Source organism: Etheostoma cragini, chromosome 11 (assembly GCF_013103735.1).
Source record: "Etheostoma cragini isolate CJK2018 chromosome 11, CSU_Ecrag_1.0, whole genome shotgun sequence".
NCBI classification, from domain to species: Eukaryota; Metazoa; Chordata; class Actinopteri; order Perciformes; family Percidae; genus Etheostoma; species Etheostoma cragini.
The window spans coordinates 2,440,820-2,461,081 of NC_048417.1; the positions used below are offsets into that span (position 1 = coordinate 2,440,820).

At 42.9% G+C, this 20,262-nt stretch overlaps 1 protein-coding gene across 11 annotated transcripts in view; it reads left to right on the forward strand.

Moving 5' to 3' along the window:
• Positions 1-20,262, forward strand: part of tns1b (tensin 1b) — a 202,280-nt gene that overhangs the window by 157,499 nt on the left and 24,519 nt on the right. For all 11 annotated transcript variants that reach the window (XM_034884543.1, XM_034884534.1, XM_034884539.1 and 8 more), the window contains one exon: positions 18,222-19,733. In XM_034884543.1, the coding sequence (XP_034740434.1) occupies positions 18,222-19,733 (1,512 nt within the window). The remainder of the gene's footprint in view (positions 1-18,221; positions 19,734-20,262) is intronic.

A 20,262-nucleotide genomic window follows, 5' to 3' on the forward strand; every position in this document is an offset into this window, starting at 1 on the left:
CCAAAGCAATACGTAAACTCAATCTTCTATAGCTGATCAGGCGTTTCTCATGTACATATAGCTACAAAAAGTAAGGCACTGTAATTTGTAAGTATTCCCCGTATTTATTACTGCATGCACCACACTGACTGCCGCTGTGTAAGAATGCAAAGGAGGAGGTCGGGCGGCTCTTTAAACACAGGCCTTTAAGCAGGGGAGCATAGTTTGTGTCCTGGAAAACACAAGACTTGCACCCCGGAAATAGGTGTTTGTGTCCCCGGAGTACTACTTAAGGGGACCGCGGAAGTCTACAGCCAAACTAAACTCTAAATGTATCTGTTGCATGCCGGTCACCTTTTGTCGGCTAAAGATGACTGCAACAGCCGCTGAAACGACCGACACCTCACGGGGCTCTGGACCCGGCTCACAGTCGAGTTTTGTCAGCTCAACTTAACTGCAACTGTTACTAAAGTCATGTGACCACTCGTCTTAACTTCATAGGGTATTCTACTAATTATAGTGGATACTTTTTCAAACAATGTCATACACACTCATTCATGAGAATACATTGGTCGGTTGAGACTTAATTAAAATGTGTCTCATAAGAAGCCTTTTGTGAGGACGCGTCAGCACAGTCAGACTAATACACTCCGCATTTTAAATGGGCTGTGCTTGTGATTAGCTTTTGATAAATTTTTAATTAAATATTTGAAAATGTTGCCCTTCTCACAGAAACAAGAGAGCAAGGGTTTCCAGGAAACTGCTGTGTCATTTGGCTTTATGCATGTTAGTACTGAAAAGGCACTTAGTGGCTTTAAGAGGCCACAGGGAAAAGAGGAAGTTTATCTTCACAAGTGTAAGTTAGAAACAAAAAGAAACGTTGTTGTTGTTGTTGGGTTTGTCAGGGTTGCAGTTGATTTTCTAAAGGAAGGCACTAGGCTAATTACAATAAGTTTTTTTCCTCTTTGCTTTGCTTATCATTGCATAAACCTTCAAATTATAGGGCCAATGTTTTGTTGGGATCAACACTGGGTAAGCGCTGTCTGTGTGGTTGTTGGTTTCCAAAGATTGATGTCGACTCTCATCGTGTTTATTCCGTAATAACAGCTACAGCTGCTGTGGGTGAGTTTCAGCACGGCGATTTTTAAGATTCCAGATTATTTTTATTGTCATTCCAACAAAACACTTCAGGAAGTGCAGTGTAGAATGAAATTACATTGCATCAGACCACCATAAAAACAGGCATAGAAACCCATCAGCAACTAGAAAAATGCAGTTATAAATAACGTAAAAATATGATATATAAATAAGATAGCTAGCATACCACACATACCCATACATATACATACATCATATACACACATACTGTATATTCCATCTTGTCTCAGTTTACAGTGTGGTGCTGGTCAGCAGTCTGATTGCAAGTGGGGAAAAACTGTTGTGGAACCAAACAGACCTACTCTTTGTTTGTCCTTGCCAGGCTGCGTTGTTTGACCAGGCCACCTCGCATAAACACAACAAAACAATATCCAACTTACACAATTAAAGTCGCCGTATCTTTTACACATAGTCAGAGAAAGGGTACATCTCCAATGAGAGATGTCAATAAAGTCATCAAAGCTAGGATGCACTTGTTGCTGCTTGACCTCAGCATCTTATGTTTCCCTTTCACTTGGATCTTCACATTCAGTGTCAAATTTGACCAGGTGAGGTGGAGAAAGCGAGCAAATCTTTGCTAAAAGAAATGGAGCCAGGGTTGGCGTTTTGTGGAACACATGGCGTAGCCTGTTGGCTGACACACGGAGCAGGTTTGGACATCTTTATTGAGAAAACACTGAAACAACAGCGTCCAGTTAGGAAGAGGGGTAAGGCTGCAGTCCGACTGAAAATAGCACTATGTAACTAAAAACACAAGGGACTGTGGTGTTTTAGGCACTGAGAAGATGAAATATGATCTGAATCAAGTCCTGTTTGAGTAATATAGCAAATGTGTAGGTCCATTAGATGGAAAAATACATCAAAATGGTTTATGGTACTGAGAACAAGGATCCTACATCCTAGAAGTAACAATTCTAGGACTCTGCAATTTTAAGCCAGACAATTAATCACGTGATACCCTTTCTAAGGGAAGGTTACAGGAATATGGAATTGGCAAACACACTGTTTGCCAGACAATATTGGATGGCGTTCTGCCATGTTGGACTTTTGCAGGCACCCTCGCTATGCCAATGTAGTGCTGTCAGTGGAAGGATAAAGGAAGCTGTGTGTGTTGTTTTAGTGGTGCTGTCACACTAGCAACCTATCTCAGGACAGGACCAAAGATTTCTGAAAAATGCTAAACACGTAGAAAACTAAAGGGGGTGGAGCTTAGTGTTAGTTCAGGTAGAGCACTGAAGGTGCGCTTGCATTGGCTGATTGACATCAGTTGCTTCATTCATGCCTCACAGTCCCTGGCTCATTAATCAGGTCCACATGGGCGCCCAGATAGCTCAGTTGGTACAGCGGGCGCCCATATATAGGGGTTTACTCCTCGACGCAGCGAGCCAGGGTTCAACTCTGACCTTTTCTGCATGTCATTCCCCCTCTCTCTCATCTTTCATGTCTTCAGCTGCTGTGTCAAAAATAAAGGATGAAAATGCCCCCCAACAAAAATCAAGGCCACGTTCAGCCCCGACAAAGTGTAGCGACACGTCGTTTAAAAGCGCTCTGCCTTTTTATTACCTCGAGTTTACAGACCCGCCTCTGCTGATTGGACGAGAGACACACCCACCGAACGTTAGAAAACATAACTCAAAGCAGTTTCACACCGCTTCACATTGATTGAACGTGCCCCTGCTGTTTAACCAGCGGCTGACTAGTAATGCTGCGTTCCAGACACAGTTTTTTAGCCGTAAGTTACGAATTCAAGTCACTACTCACGACTTGGTAGTGTTCCAGGCAAAGTCATATCAAACCCTTCTAGTTAGCGTTAGCTAGTGGCTACCTACCATTGATGTTAGCTAGCATTAGCTGAAACTAGCTATTTCTAGTCGCCGACATATTTTGGGCTTAATTTAATAATCATAACCTGTAGTCATACACATCCTATGTGTAATGTTTTGAATGTGTGGAATTACTTTACGTTGCCTACTAATGTCTGTTTATTTCCATTTCTCTCTGTTAATCATCGGCGTCTGGACAGCATCAACAGGGGTGCCATTGTTGTTTATGTGTGTGTAACTGGGAGTACGACGATCTGGTACGAGTAACCGAGTAGTGAGTTAGGGTTTGACTGCCGTTCCAGGGCACTTTCACGGGTGGAAAGTTGTGAAAACACGAGTTACAGGTTTCCTGGAACGCAGCATAACATCCGATCCTATTGGAGCAGTTTACAGATTTAGAGCTCAATTTAACAATATGGCCGTTTGCTGCAAATTAAAGATTTCTTGACAGAAGTGTTGGTTACTTAAATACAATTTAATGGGTAACTTCTTTAAGTTTTTAGTTTTTTTACCTGGACCCTATTTTCCCTTGTTTTTGTGTCAGAGTGACTGATGTGAACAGTGATTTATTAAATCGGTCCAGTGTTGGACTGGACATGTGACTTAGGCGATGGCAATTTCGGGGCTTTTTCAACAAACTATCTCTGTAGAGATGCTTTCCATAATATTGTCAGACACTTAGAATAAATTAGACTACAAAAAGCAAAGCTGAACTTTTAGCTGTTGGAAATTGACGGTGCAGATTTTCTTTATAGGATTACATTGCAGCCCGGTTAAGGGCTGCTGGATACAGCGTTTTTGCTCAATACTGGAATCTTTGGATCAAATTTAAAGTTTCTTGTCGACATTAGTCACTTAGACACTAATGCATGGGAAGACAGGACCCAGGTTTAAAAATACAGAAGTTGCCCTTTAAGTAAGATGTAGGAGAATCTCAAAATCTCAAAGCTCAAGTTCTGTCGTGTTCTGACAGTGAAGAATGAAGAGTAGAGCATGTTTTTGTCAGTGGATGTTGATAGTTGTTTGGGGGATTACGGATCCTCTTGTTTTTTTTTCCCATTTAGTTCCAGTGATTGACTCAGCGGGCCAAGCCACAGCATTTCTGGAATATTGGGTTGAGACAGGAGACATGACAGAAAAAACAAACAGTGAGACATACGTTGAAACAGTATTAGGGGACCACTAAGGTCTATATAAAAGAGACTTCAGATACAGTATTAGGGACCACTAAGGTCTATATAAAAGAGACTTCAGATACAGTATTAGGGAGCACTAAGGTCTATCTAAAAGAGACTTCAGATACAGTATTAGGGGACCACTAAGGTCTATATAAAAGAAACCTCAGATACAGTATTAGGGGACCACTAAGGTCTATATAAAAGAAACCTCAGATACAGTATTAGGGTATTAGTATTTGGCTGTGGGAAAACAACAACAAAATTAGCTCTTCTACAGTCAGTGTTTTGGCATTTCTACATCTTGTTTCCCCTCTGGTTCTGAACTGTTTTGTCATTTGATCAAAACTCTGGCTGTGATAAATATCAAGCCATCTTAAACTGCCATTTAATACTACTTTCCCTCTCTCTGGAAGGTCTAGTCTCTCCCCAGAATGTCTCTCTCCTCTGAGGAGTCGCAGGAGTTAAAGGCACACTGTGAAGCTGTTTTGTGCACACATTCCCAGGAGGAGTGACCGAGAATGTCAGAGCGGCTTTGTGCATGCAGCACAGACAAGACACTTTGTAAGGGTTATATGGGTGAATGTGTCCAGCATTTCTTCGATGCTCCTCCATCGTGAGGCAGCCAACGCCTTTTTTCCCCAAGCTTTGATAGTTGTTGAAGAATTCAGCCGTGGGCCTAGGTCCAGTTTGTCCTCTGCTCTGTCGACCCTGGAGAGAAAAGGTTGTCACAAATCCAGCAGCTGATGTCTTTCACAACCTGTGAGTAAAGAATTCTCAGTACTGTAGAGTTGGAGGTTTGCAAGGAATCCGAAGCTTGATTTACACATACTTAATTACTTATTGACATTGGGTTCTCTATTATCCACTTGGCCACTCTGTGTTTTAAATGTTAACCTTGTTTTTCCATTTCAACTGAGCTAACTTGAAAAGTTGTCTTTTAAAGTTGAACAAATGCTTTTAATCAATAATGATAGAGCGTTGTTGTGCAATGCAGGCACTCCCTCTTTTTTTTATTGGCTTAAAAGGTATTTCAGATTTACATCTTGGTTCTATTTTTGTAGTTTCAGCCATCAGGAATAATAGCATTCTGCTTGCCAGGTGTATTGCTGGGATCTGGGAACGTGGCGACAGAGTCTGAAGGGGCAAGAAAGACAAGCGAGCATATGGTCATCCGCCCCCCCCCCAGGTTAACCAAACTAATATGAATGAAATGCAGCCAATGCAAGCTGTAAATTTATTTAACACACATTTAGTTTTCAGACTGACTTCCGGGTTCATCTGGGGTCAACTTCATTGTAGCAGTGTTCCCATATGTAAGGGCAAATGATTCAATATGAAAAGAATAAGACCCACGTTGTAATAAATCTGTTATAGCATAAGACTGTACATGAAGTGTTTGGAGCTCTGTGAAGTGAAGTTCTCTGGCACTGTAGACAGAATGAGTCAAGTCTCCTTGATGTCTCTATATGAGCTTATTATAAGTTACTGTTTATCCAAAGTCCAATAAGCATTTCCCTGTGTCGAGACGAGGCAGCCCGGGTATGTGTGCGCTGTGTGTTGTGTGTGTATGTGTGTGTTGTTTGGCACTTTCTCTGCAGGAGGTTAATGCTTTCTCTGTGATCGCATACACATTAGTCAAAGGTTCTATGTTGCTGTCCCCGGAGCCTTAACTTATCCAACAGGAGAGATGAGTCGGCCATGTCTTCCCTTTTGGGCACTGACTACTTGTTGTTACATTCCTCTAGCAGGAGAGCAGGGCCCAAATGAATCAAGGCAGATTTAAGTCTTTATTTGTGTTGCCTGCTGCAAACAGGGTTGGAGGGGGGGTTACGTAAGATTGGTGGAGATAGAAGCAACAGGAGGACATCACCGCTGAGGATGTTTTGGTTCAACGGATGACTGAGATTCAACCAGTCCGTTGGCCCGGGAGCACTGTAGTCCAAAAGCCAGGTGAGCCGTCAATTACCACATGCAACGGTGAAATATTGCCATTACGAATTCCAAATGAATGCACTGTTGACTCATCACTGTTGGTACGGCTGAATGATTAGTGTTCAATAGGTATTTGATTGATTTGATGAATTTGTATTTGATTTCACCCCCTTGGCCCCTTTAGCCAATATACGTTTGAAGTTCCTGAACTCAAACTGTTGCCATGGCCCTCTTGTCTTTTCTGAGCTCTGTAGAATCGCACTCGAATGTGAAGCTGCAAAGATTAATCGATTAGTTGTCAACTGCTAAATTAATCGCCAACTATTTGCACAACGGAAATTGATAACTCATTGATTTGAGTTGTTTTTTTATTAAAAAAGTAAGAACTCTCTAGCTCAATCAAGGTGAATATGTTCTAGTTTCTTCTCTCCTCTGTGACAGTAAACTAAAATATCTTCGGCAAAACAAGACATTTGAGGACGTTATCTTGGGCTTTGGAAGACACTGATTGATGTTTTTCACATTTTTTTGACATTTTATAGACCAAACAGGTTAATCAACAGTCACAATAATCGTTAACTGCAGCCCTACTTAAATCCTAATAATAATCAGACACTTGATCTGGTAGGGAAAGTGTTTTTGATGGAAGGAGGCCCGGGTCAGCTGCAGAGTAGCACGCTTGATCTGAAGTCAGCATCTTGCTCATGGGTCGTTCAGCAGGATAAGCGAGGATAGCATGAATCCATTCTGCAGATGTTGTTATGGTAGCCATAATTCTCCAGATGACTTGTGTCCTAATCTAATGGAAATGAGATCAACTCGTACATGTGCGTACGTGTGAATTGATTTCAGTGTGAACATCAGGCTCTGGAACAGCAGATGTCCCCATCTCATGATATCTGCTGGCCAGAACTTTCTCACATCTGACACTTCTTAGCCGACTCTGACCCCCCCCACCCCCCTCATGCTAAAAGCTAACTAGCTCCATGAGAATGGGATCTCATCAAAACGTAGACATGTTATTGGCCAAGGCGTTTCTCTAGAAGATGCAGAGGTTAAACGTCTGGTCTTTTTGTGTGTTGGCAACAAGCTTCCAAGCTATCAATCCGTCAGTCTAGTCCGAGGCTTTGGGCGGATTAGGCTGCTTTGACTCCAAACTTTGCTCAACCGATTGCATAATCGCCAAGACAGAAAAATAAAGGCCTTCATTAAAAGAATGCATTGGACACTAAAAAAGAACAAGTGGCTTTTGTTGAGGAGTGTCCCTGCTTGAAGACTGGCTGCGGCATGACACGGGTTTCTTAGTAACTTCTCACATACTTTTGTGATAAACAAATCCTTAAAACTTGAATTTCACCCAGGAAAAAGGATGGTGTACTCATATTTTTGTACTACAGTGTGATTATTGTAAAGATCTTTGCAGATCTTGGCTAATCCTGGGTGAGTGGTTTGTTGCCGCCTCACTGATACAGCTTTCCTGTAGCTGTTGGCCAGACTATTCTCTCTCTCACTCTTTCTTTTTCTCCAGCCATCTTTACACAGCTGATCTGGCTGAAATGCCAGAGCAGAGCCAGGACATAATTAATCTTCGTCACTTTCCACAAGCCCTTCATAAAAGATCTTTTATCCAGTGTAGATGTATTTGCGCTGAAGAAGGAGGTCCTTAGAAGTCACTTTATCTTATACAACGGTTTACCTTTTCTTGTGTATGATAAAGTTATTTAAACCTCTGGCAATTTTGACTTGATTCAGTTTGTAAGCCTAACTTTTCTAGCTTGACTGCTGTTTAGCAGTCACCTCAAGTAGACCGCCTCTTCTGTTTTCAGCTGACGGTCTGCGTTGACTTCACTGTGCTTGCTTGGTGTAAAATGGCCTAAAATAGACCCGCAACTGGTCAAAATTAGCTTAAAGCGTGATTTATGGTTCTAGGGAGGCTCTACGCAGAGCTTTCGTCATAGCCTACTTCCGTGGCCTGAAGTTTATACTCGTGGGTCGGTGTCTTTAAGAGAATAGCAGGGCCGGCATGTGTGTGTTTGTGTTGGTGTGGTAGAGCGAGTGAGAGAGTGACGGTGATCTTCGGACCGAGTAGCCACTCTAGAGTCATAGTGGGAGAAACAAAGTGTCTCCCCGGGTCTTTGGGAAATCTGTCGCAGGAGAAGTTAACCCTCTCCTTGATTTCATCTTGTTTATGGAGAAGGAGAACCACGAATTGAGAAGGATGAAGTGCAACGCTACCAAGCCACGGCCAAGCGGCTTGCGTAGGCACGTCGCGTAGTTAAATTCTTTGAGAGGTGCACGCCAGTCTACGGTGTAGGGTACAACGTAGGGTCTAAATCACGCTTAAGTAGACACTAGGAATCAATAAAAAAAAGCAAAGGATGGGAAAAGAAAGTAGAGAGACAAAGACCAAGTGTTGAACTTTCTTTATCAGGCACTGCAGTCTTGTTACGGGTGTGTTATTGGCCCAGTGCATCGGTCTGCATGGGTCAGTCAGCGGACTGAATAGACCCCTCCTGAGCCAAGGGGTGGATGGACACGGTAGATGAACTTTACAAGGAGAAAGGGACTACGTTTTCAGCATGAACTCAAACACTTTCATTTTGGCTCCATTGGGAACAGTGGCCTCCCCTACCTTGTTATGACCTTTCTTTTTAAAGAGAGTTCTATTTATGCACCTGCCTTTCATGGTCTTTGTCATAACACTGTTTTCTGCATTGCTTGAAAAAGCAGCATTATACTGCCAGTTAACAGCAAGGAACACATGCTGACCAAGTCTGGTTTTCTCAAATGTATCTAATTTGTATGATATCTTACCGTGGCGTATGCACAACTATTTGTATGATATCCTACAAAATTAGTTGTAGCTCAAAGGTTGAGCTAATCTTACAACTAAATTGTGAAGAGAAGGTTACTGTGAGCGGGTACAGGGCACTGTACTGACTGTGTCAGTGGCCAATGCAGTTGAGACATCTTTTCTGTCCTCGCTGTTAGGTGCAGAGACGTTGCTGGTGAGACAATGTCCAGGCCAACAGAGGGACTGAAATGGCAGATGGAGGAATTTCAGTACAACTGAACATTAGAGGGAAATGCGAGGCCTTGTACTTTCTTGTGAATCAAGTTCAAGTGGTCGAGGCGGTCAAGAAATACTGTTTAAGTACAGATAAATGCAACGAAAAAACTACAAAAACACCACCAGAGGCCAGGGAAATACCTTTGGGACAATTAAGAGCTTTTTTTTACTCTCATGATCTGCTTTTCCTCTTTCTCTTTTTGTCATTTAAGACATAGGAAAATTCTACATCCCAATAATCACAACGTTTTCATCACTTGAAAGTTTTCCAAAGATTCTTGAAAGCTGAAGCCAGTGCAAAGAATCATGTTCATGCAGCTCTAAAACCAGGAAGTATCTGGTCAGGAGCAAGACAAGCTTTGTGTCTGTATGATTTACCACCATACTGATTAGCACGAGAGCTGACTTAAAGGAGGGTCTGCAGACACTACCAAGGCTTCAAACAAAGATGAAGTGTCTCGATGTCTGTTGTATCTCCAGACCGTTGCTAGCGAGAGTTACCATCCACGATTCTCCTCACCTCTGAGGCGAGATAGCTCCAGCCAGCTCATCAGAATCTCTCCTCATTTGGCCCTCAAGATTTTCCCTACGCAGCCGTGCTAACGACCACTAATGGCTTTTCCTGAGACACAGCCTCATCCAGAGTGAAACATAATGCTCTGCGTGGATGATCTGTCTGGCTGATATATAGCACATGGCATATGTGGGTGTTGGTTATGTCTAGCCCATACATTTGTTTTCAGTAGTATTTGTGCTAAATATAGCCCCGACCTCTGACCAATACTGGCTACAGATCACTGCTGGCAGGCACAGTTAGGGGGTTACTAGTTAATTTAATTACAGAATAAAGGTAACTTACTGGAAAAAAATGTGTATTCAATTACAGTTACTAATGAAAATGTTTATGATAACATGGGGGGGGGGGGGCACAGCAGTTTAGTTACTTTACTTAGGTGCGATTCTGTGGTGGCTGTTCTTCAAAATTAAATTTTTATATTCTTAATTTGTGTGATTTTAAAAGGAGTTTGACTGTAGGCAGTGTTGAGTAATGCAAGGTTAACACTGCCAGGTTTTAAAATGTTGTTAAATGTAGTAATTACTATTACATTTTATTTGGTTACTTTCCAAAGTAACCTTCCCAACACAGGTTTCTGTCTCCCTCTCATCTTTCCTCTCTATGTTCTTTGGCCCTGGGACGCATTCCCAGGTCTCAGTGCATTGATTGTCATTTTTTGTCACTGTGTATAAATTCTGAATACATCAAAAATACAAAAAATGTAATCACAATAAAAACTATGAGGCATATTCTTGTAATACAAATACTGCTACCAGTAGCAGTAGTAGTCCATATCGACGACGTATGGACTATGGTTGCCTGGTCCTCAGATCTCTGCAGGGTAAATCCAGACAGCTAGCTAGACTATCTGTCCAATCTGAGGACTATGGTTACCTGGTCCTCAGGTCTCTGCAGGGTAAATCCAGACAGCTAGCTAGACCATCTGTCCCATCTGAGGACTATGGTTGCCTGGTCCTCAGATCTCTGCAGGGTAAATCCAGACAGCTAGCTAGACCATCTGTTCAATCTGAGGACTATGGTTACCTGGTCCTCAGATCTCTGCAGGGTAAATCCAGACAGCTAGCTAGACTATCTGTCCAATCTTAGTTTCTGTTGACGTCTAAAACTACGTACTAAACTAAACAAGTTCTTTCCCGGGGCTTTTTTGCAGAAGCACCACCACTGTGTTCGTGGCTTAGCACCACCCGAGACCATTGTGATTGGTCGATGCAAGTCTAGTTTAAAGGTGAACAGAACATCCTTATCAATATCAATCACTATCCCCCCCGGTTCCAGACCAGACTCCCATTACCTTGGCTTTTGTTTTTCCAGTCTTAGCAAGCTTGCACTCACACATTGATTCACAGTAGTCTTTGATGTATATTTAATGAGCTGCAGGGAAAGTGTCCTCTCATCTGACCAAGTCTTTCAGGGCTATTGATGCTGGCAATAAATAAACTGTATTTAACTGTACTGTATATCCTGGTGTGCTTCTGCACTAATGTCCTGAAAATACACATCCTATCTACATTTGCATTGACATTCGGCTGCTCCATTGAGGATCATGATCGCAATTATTTTTGGTTAATATTAAAATCACAAATAGGTTGGTTTGAGGTAGGTCTGAGGACCAGGTAACCATAGTCCCCAGATTGGACAGATAGTCTAGCTAACTGTCTGAATTTACCCTGCAGAGATCTGAGGACCCGGTAACCATAGTCCCCAGAAATCCAACGGAGGTCAATATGTACTAGGTTTCTGTTGACTCTTGAATCGATCTTCTCTGATCTTCACAAGTCAAAATAGCCCAGCTCAGAAGACATCATAGCCTCTTGTGTAGATCATTAACAAGGCCACAGTGATCTCTCCCACAACACAGCAGGCTTTCTTACCAAATCAATAGACCAGCCTTAAACCTTTACCAAATATAGTATCAGGCTATACTTGCATACTGTTACACCATCATGTACAGTTACTGAAGCTCTTTCTTTATTCTCTTGGGCGTACACTTGAGAGAGTTTTATTCTTGTCGGGCTATTAGCGCTCGCAGCAGTGGAAGCCCGAGAGGACGTTCTCAGAAAATGTTTCATCATTACTTTTGGTTAATGTCACACTCACACAACAGTTTAGGAATGCACACCCAAGCACAGCGTAGCAAATGGCGTGTTTGTCCATGTAAGTAAGATGGGAAACGTGCTATTTCCGCTGTAAAGGGGGATCTATTGCCACAGAGGTCAGAGGTGAAAGTTTAAATATCAGGAGGTCACACAGTTGCACCATCTGGCCTGCAGAACCTCAAAATATCCGGCACCCCCTTCCACCTCCAACACTTCTATTATATATTTCTATTTTCTATTATTTGCTAGAGTTCAGTTTGGATCTAAGATGTTGTGTGTCTGCAATATTTGTTTAATGTCTAATAGGCGTACGGGAAATATCTATTCATGTATGTATTGTGTTGTTTTTTTTAGCCCATGATTCACTTAAATATGTTCTGTTTATTCGGTTACGCTGAAGGCGAGCATCATATCTCTTTCCAGCCAAAACAGAGCGAAAGAGCAGAAAAATGCAGGAAATACACATTACGTTTTTCTTTACAAATGAAATAAAGGTCAGACGGACTGACTGACATGTGATGTACATTCTTTAGAAAACTATAAGTTTTCAGAAATGTCTCCTCATGTATTGTCTTTAGAATCGACGATTCTGATGAAGATATTAAACCCGTTCACGTTTCCCTCCCTGTTGGTGATGGCGTTGCATAGTCTGTCCCCCAGAGGACGCTCTACAACGTCCCTGTTAGTGATGGTGTTACATAGTCTGTCCACCAGAGGACGCTCTACAACGTCCCTGTTAGTGATGGCGTTGCATAGTCTGTCCACCAGAGGACGCTCTACAACGTCCCTGTTAGTGATGGCATTGCGCAGTCTGTCCACCAGAGGACGCTCTACAACGTCCATGTTAGTGATGTCATTGCATAGTCTGTCCACCAGAGGACGCTGTTTTGCCACGGCGATTGGGTAAGAGGGGCATATATTCTCCTCCTGACTAATGTACTTGTGATCACAGAGCAAGTATTTTCTTTCAGGGGAGTATGTAAAAACACACCAACGTGGACACACACTCACACACACACACACACACACACACATTGTAAGAAATCTCACATGCCCTGTCTTATCACGGGAAGGGACAGTCAGAGGTTATTTGCAGAGGCTTACGTGGTGTGTTCATTTCGAAAGCGAATGAAAACAGCAGCAGACACAGAAGCAGTCTCAACATAAATAGTCTGCTTGGCTTAAAAAGTGACGGCTTGGATTTCCTGGAGTACAAACGGGGATCCTGTGATTATATCACGTCACGTCGTCTCTGAAGTGAAGACATGAGCCAGGTGAAGAGGGACGGCTAAAATTGGGCTTTTTATTTGATGTGAGAGTGGGACCATAGGATCACAGTTGGCCGCATCGCAGTTGTTACCATCATCATCATCCTCAGCAGCATCATCATCATCATCATCATCATTGAGAGACTAGAGTGAGAGGCCAGGGGAAGGATGTGGGGGTAGAAAGGGAGAAGAAAGAGCTGAAAGAGAGAAAGAAGAGTGTAACAATCTGTGAGTCAAATGAGGGAAAAGAGTTTCGTAGTAATCCAGAATCACGCGACTTCCATTGAATCTACTTGATACAAGCGTGTAAATAGAAAAAGAGACTTTTGGGGAGGCCAACCAGCGCTGGAAGAAGTATTCCCATCCTTTTCTGAAGTAAAAGTACTAATACCACACTTTAAGAAAATACTCTGTTGTAAGTAAAAATCCTGCATGGAAAATTATCTAAATTAAAAGTATGTAAGTATCAGTATCAGGTAAATGTACTTAAAGTATTAAAAGTAAAAGGACACGATGCAGAAACATCTTTATGTTTAGGAACTGGAAACGATTCAAACAGTTCTGTTAATCCACGAAATGTTTAATCAGCTGATTGTCTCAGCTGGGGTTGTAGACCGTTATATTGTTGGGTAGTGTAGTTTTTAATATAGCATTGTATTTTGTAAACTACATGTGTATTGTGGGCAGGAATCTAAAGTAACTACAGTAACTAGTAACTAAAGCTGTCAGATGAATGTAGTGGAATAACTAAAGTAACTAGTAACTGAAGTAACTAGTAACTAAAGTAACTAGTAACTGAAGTAACTAGTAACTAAGGTAACTAGTAACTACGGTAACTAGTAACTAAAGTTGTCAGATGAATGCGGAGTAAAAAGTAGAATATTTCTCTCTGAAATGTAGCGTAGTACAAGTAGAAAGTGGCGTGAAAACAATAGACCCAAGTAAAGTACAAGTACCAAGTCAAATTTGTACTTGAGTACAGCTCTTGAGTAGATGTACTTAGTTACATTTCCCCACTGAGGCCAACATGACGTGTATGGATATCAGCGAGAGTGACGTAGTGTGTGTGGAGTGATTCTGGATTGTGGTGTGTGATAGTGATGGGACGGTCCTGCATGCTAATGTGTGCAGATTGCTAGGTGACATGAACAGAAGAATGAAGGGCTTTAAACTGTGTGTGTGTGTGTGTGTGGGGGGGGGGGAAGCTGTGTTTTGTGTGCATATGTTACAGTACATTGCATTTGTAAACCATCCTTCCATCTAAGTGAACAACGGCTATAAATCATCTTTATTTGACTTCATTATTTCTAGGCTTGGCCAGAAAGACAACGAGCCCCTCTAACCATCCATCCAATCAGCAGCCACTCAGTCTTCTCATCTTTTCTGTTTTTATTTTACCCACCAAGCTTTTCTGTTTTCTCCATCTGCCTGCAGCAGGGTGTGGAGTTTTCTCCCTGCTTCCTAGCTTGGAGAGAGCTCGTTAAATGTTGGACCAACGTTGTTGGACGATGTAACTCTTTCCATTACAGAGTGTTTTCGACTCCAGCGGGCTAAAGGAGGGGCACCTCTGTGTATGCCTGCATGGAAAAGGCTAATTTCTACCGATGTAATGTTCAAAACAATATTTTCCTTAAACAAGTGTTACACACTGGAGAACCTTTTTCTGTTGCACAAGGTGTGCGAGTAACAAACTAGAATCGTGATAGAGCCCAACCAAAGGATCTGATGTCATTCTATCACACTCTGTACTCCATTTCCAGTGTTGCAATGTAACTAAGTACATTTACTCAAGTACAAATGTTGAGGTACTTGTACTTTATTTGAGTCTTTTCTACTCTGCTACATTTCAGAGAGAAATATTTAACGTTTTACTCCATCTGTCAGCTTTGGTATCATTAGATTTTTGCATACAAAACACATGTAGTTTATCAAATCTGTTGTTTTATTATAAACAAAACTACCCAACAATATAACGGCCTATAAGTCCAGCTGAAATGATTAGACGATAATACACATTTTTGACACTTTTTACACATTTGAAGCTTTTTTTGATTCCAGATTCTAAAATTTGAGGATTTTTCTGCATTAAGTGCTTTCACTTTTAATACTTTAAATAAATTTTCCTGATGATACTTACATACTTTTAATTAAGTAACATTTTCAATGCAGCACTGTCACATCTGAATACTTCTTCCACCACTGTCTATTTCAATGGTCACTTACCGCCGCACCTCCCACATCCACCGTCAAACAGGCTTTTGTGACAGACCTCCCACATGCACACACACACACACACACACACACACACACACACACACACACACACACACACACACACACACACACACACACACAGCAGGGGCAGCCTTTAGACTAGCGCGAGCCACTGAGCAGCCAGCAGCCAGCAGCAGCAGTAGCTCTCCTGATCCGGACACACAGCTATTGAGGAAGAGGGAGGAGGAGAAGGAACCGTAGCCAAAACCCACTCCTCCAACTCCAGCTGTAATCCCTCATGTCCCACCCCGGGGGGGGATAATCTGGAGGGATTTCTTCAGTTTAGATTGGGACTGTACAGTTTTCTACTGCTCACACAGGTAGGGAATCCTCTTCCTGCGACGGGGTTTCTGTGTTTTTCTTTTTTTTGGCAAGGTTTTGTCTTACTTTAAGGTGACTTGTGTTTAGTGTTGTAATTCAGGCATTCTCGGTGTGAAGTCAGCTAAACTGTGTGACTGATCATACTAATTGCACGAGTGTCATTTGGCTCGAGGCGCAGGTGACTATAAAGGTGCTGAAATGGAGAAAGTGAGGGGAGCTCTTCTTTCATGACTTATGTCTATGTTTACCGGCATGGCTGATGCATAAAAAGTGTGTGTGTGTTTATGTGCTCATGTGGACGGGAATGCTTCCACAGCCCCAAACCTGATACTAGCAGTTTCATGGGCTATATAAATGTGTTATGATGACTTGATTTGGAGCCTCCTGTTATAGCATATAACTCTTCAGGGGAGATGGAATTGACTTTAGTGGAGAATGCACAATGACAGCTCCCAGAAATCTGAAAATTTGCATGATAATTCATCTGTTTTTTGAGGCTACTGTCTGTGTTGACTATGGTAACGGTGACTAAGAATTTACGATTCAGGATTTTAAGATTACAATATGATTTTCTCACAATTTTCTAACAGAACAAGCTGCAGAAAATCGGCACAAAAGTTTTCCTTTTTTTAAAGAAACCGTGCAAAAAAACAGATGTGCAGTGAAAATTTTATTTCATCTTAAATAACAAAAACAATTCTAACAAAAATCCAACAAAAAGTTAGATTTTTAAAAACAATTCCCACATCAAAATTGCTAAATAAATAAAAAATCTTCAAATAAATAAGCTAAGAAGACGTAGTGACGTCAGAAGTCAAACAGGTGAAATCAAAAGTAGAATACGCCCTAATGATGACAACTATTCTGAGCTGACTAGACCACCAAGACACACTGTCCAAATGGCTTGCAGGCCATTATCAGACCAGACATGCTAGAAGCTAATTTAGCCTTTTTTCCCCGCATGTGTTCCACAAATGTACAAATCAAAACAAACGCACTGGGTTAGCAGCAGAAACACGTACACTGTGTTTGTCTTGGAACAAGAGCAACCACATTTGTTTCCATCAGCAGCCTGACAACGCGGTCGCCCAAGTGCGCCATTCCCTTGGCAAGTTGCCCCGGGCCAGCCAAGGAGACCTTGCTGTACCCGGCTTGTGTACGCCCACCAAGCTCCACTACAGAGCCCAGTATTCACTGAAGCTGAGATGGAGCTATCTATAAGTTTCAGAGACACAGACAGCTTCTTTGTGCCGCTCCGATCCCAGCTGTAGAATCAGATTGGGTTATCAGGACTGGCCTCATCATGAGTTAGTTCTTGGGACTTTAATGGTCAGTAGAAGAGAAATTATCTGACGCTCGCACAATACCTTGGCAGAAAAAGAACAAGCCTATGTATGTGTCTGTGTGTGTGTGTGTGTGTGTGTGTGTGTGTGTGTGTGTGTGTGTGTGTTTTTCAACCTCTTTAGTGTGACTCTCAGCATGTCCAGATTTTGTTTTGCTTTGGGTTTTGGAAGCCAGGAAAAGCCTTGAGGCCTTGCTTTCTCAGTGATGCTGATTTTCCAGTGATGACTTAATTCCTCTTATTGGGGCACCCTCCGTCCTCTTTACTGGACTTTGGTGTGACGGTGTGTGCATGAGTGTATGTACGGTGTTTGAGCATGTGCACTTGTGTTCAGTGAACACCATCTGCATTGCAGCATTGCGTCTTATGAATGAGCAAATCAGTCGATTTAAAGTCGATGATGTCCATTTATCATCCGTTTTCTAAACCGGCCTGTCCTGTTCACAGTTCAGGGGATCAACAACAAAATCAACAACTGATTCCTCTTCTTTTATGCCCGCATCCCTCCGGTGGCGCAGATGAATCCAAATGGCTTGAGAAAGTGCAGGCTTCTGTGATTTCATCGTTTTTTCCACAGTGCATGCCACACACCCGACTCATTTCCTGAAGCTGGTAGAATAGGTGGACATGAGCCAGGATTTAATTTAACTGCAGCTGTTTTGGCCATGCCCACACAATCTCCTGATACCCCTGCTTCTCTCTCTATGGTAGTTCCTGACTCTTGTGTCTTAATGAATCCTGTGCCCAGAGAATACACGTTTATTTCTGAAATAGCCAGGTACTTTGGCTCTAAAGATACTTGAGTGATTGAAAATGAAAGGCTTCTGGAAAGTAGGGCGGTCCTCGGTTAAAGAAATTCAGATGATTTTGTCAACTTAAATCAATTAGTTGATTTAATTCATATATCTGTAAAACTTGTGGGTTTTCCATAAACAGCATGCAAAATGCAATACATTTTTTTTAAGTTGGTGTTTACAAGATATATTCCCAATTTTTTTTAATGGAAATAAGTCATTTATCATAAAAAAAGGAATACAAATCATTTATTGTCTAAGATCTTAGTTGACTAAGACCAAAATGAAACGATTAGTCAACTAATCGACTAAGAGGGGGCAGCACTAGTGGAAAGCTGGATGGTTGTTGATTGTCGTCTTAGGCTTAGTCTAATTCTAACAGAACATTTGTCATTCTTGTTTCTTTTAGAAGTCATCCACACCGAAGGCCCCCTGGACGGCAGCCTCTACGCCAAAGTTCGCAAAAAGGAGTCCGTTGAAGGAACCGTGACAGTGAACGGCCTCCCCCCCACTGCTGTTGAACATGCCCTTCCTGCGGGTGACCATGCCTTGTCAGTGAGCAGTGACTCAGGAAACTCCACTGCCTCCATCAAAACTGACCGAACTGATGAAGCAGCAGCAGCCACACAGGCCTCTACAGTGAGCCAGGCCCACCTTCCTGTCGGCGAGGAGCTACCCTCAGTCCATCACAACGCCCACGCTGCACAACAAGCAATCAGTCCCCAAGAGAAACAGGAGCTGGAGCAGCTGCTGAGTGGCTTGGAGGGGCCCATGCATCGACAGGGCTACCTGTCCACCCCCACCTCTGCTGTTGGAGGCATGCTTCACCTGGTCCCTGCCCAGGTCCATGTCAATGGGCACAATAGCATTGACCGTGAGACGGACATTTTAGATGATGAGCTTCCTACCAGTCAAGAGGGCCACAGTGTTGACAGTCTAGGGACATTTTCCTCCACAGATGGTCGGGCTACACCGGCGGATCTTTACTACCAGCCTGGGTCACATGTAAATGGCCAGGAGCATGTGCCGTATCTGGAGCGCAGTGTCCCAGAAAAGCCTCTGGAAGTCATCCAGCCACAAGTTGGCAGATCCAACAAACCTGTCACTTTGACCCAAAGTGATTCAGCCCCATCCTCGGGTGATTACATTGCCACGCAGAATGGCAATTTGTACCGCTCTCACTCATTTGGTGCAGAGACAACTTCCATGCCACAAGCTCCCACCCGCACCACCAGTAGCAGGGACGCCGTCCAGCGTGGTCTCGTGTGGCAGCAGTTTGGCGTGACAGATGAGCCAGTAACGGAAGGCTTTACTTTTAGTCCACCTCCTTCTGTAGCAGGGATGCCGACCCACCACAGCCTCCCACAGTTCCCTCATCGCCACAGTGCCTCCCAGCAAGAAATTGAGCAATCTATTGAAACCCTTAATCTCCTCATGTTGGACCTGGAACCAGGCCGTCTGCTGGTGCCAAAGTCCCAAAGTGCTCCACTGCAGGAAAACAATGTTGTGGTGACCACGCAGCCGTCCTTCTCCCAGAGCCAACCCAGGCCCTCCGCCCAGGCGGATGCCGCCATTCACACCCACTTTGGTGTCCCCATGTCCAGCCTGGCCAGCCACTCGTCTCCGGCTCAGATGTCACCTGGGAAGCCTAATACACCCGAGTCTGCGCCTGTGCAGGGATCTCTGAGTTACACATCTGAAAGGGCTGGAACGGGTCCTTCTTCACAAGCCTCCTCCACTATAGCTGGTCACTTCCAGCTCAAGCCCATCAACAGCTACCCACCAAGCACATTGTCTCAGTCTGCAGAGGTTTTTGAGCCCCAGAGAAGCCCCAGTGCTGCTTCAGCATCACCCCAGCCAAGAGAAAGTGAGCAAGATGAAGTGTTCAACGTTGAAGGTCTGGTGGCCCAAAGAGTGGCTGGTAAGATCTCACATTAAGTTATTTCATCTTGATCCATTGATGACCTCAGCATCATCTCAAGAAATAATTAGCTTTTATCCAGCAACAGGTGGCATCTTCACATGTATTTATGTGATCGTATATATTTTTATATAGTCTGCTCAGAATGATAAAATGATTTCCTGGGGTAAAACCAGCCTCAAAATCCAACATTTTTGGCGCCTGGACAGCTTAGCCATATAGAGAAGTATATGGAAGTTTACTTCTCAACGCAGCGGGCCTGGGTTAGACTACGACCTTCGGCCCTTTGCTACATGTCATGTGGAATTATATTACTTCCACAACCAACCCATTATTCAGTAGACACAACAATATTATGCTTTTGTTTAAAGGTCCCATGGCATGAAAGTTTAGAGAGAGAGAGAGAGAGAGAGAGAGAGAGACATCATGGCTTTAAAACAAGCAACGTGGCAGTTGGTCTAGGACTTCACATAAAGTATTAGGGGACCACTAAGGTCTATATAAAAGAGACTTCAGATACAGTATTAGG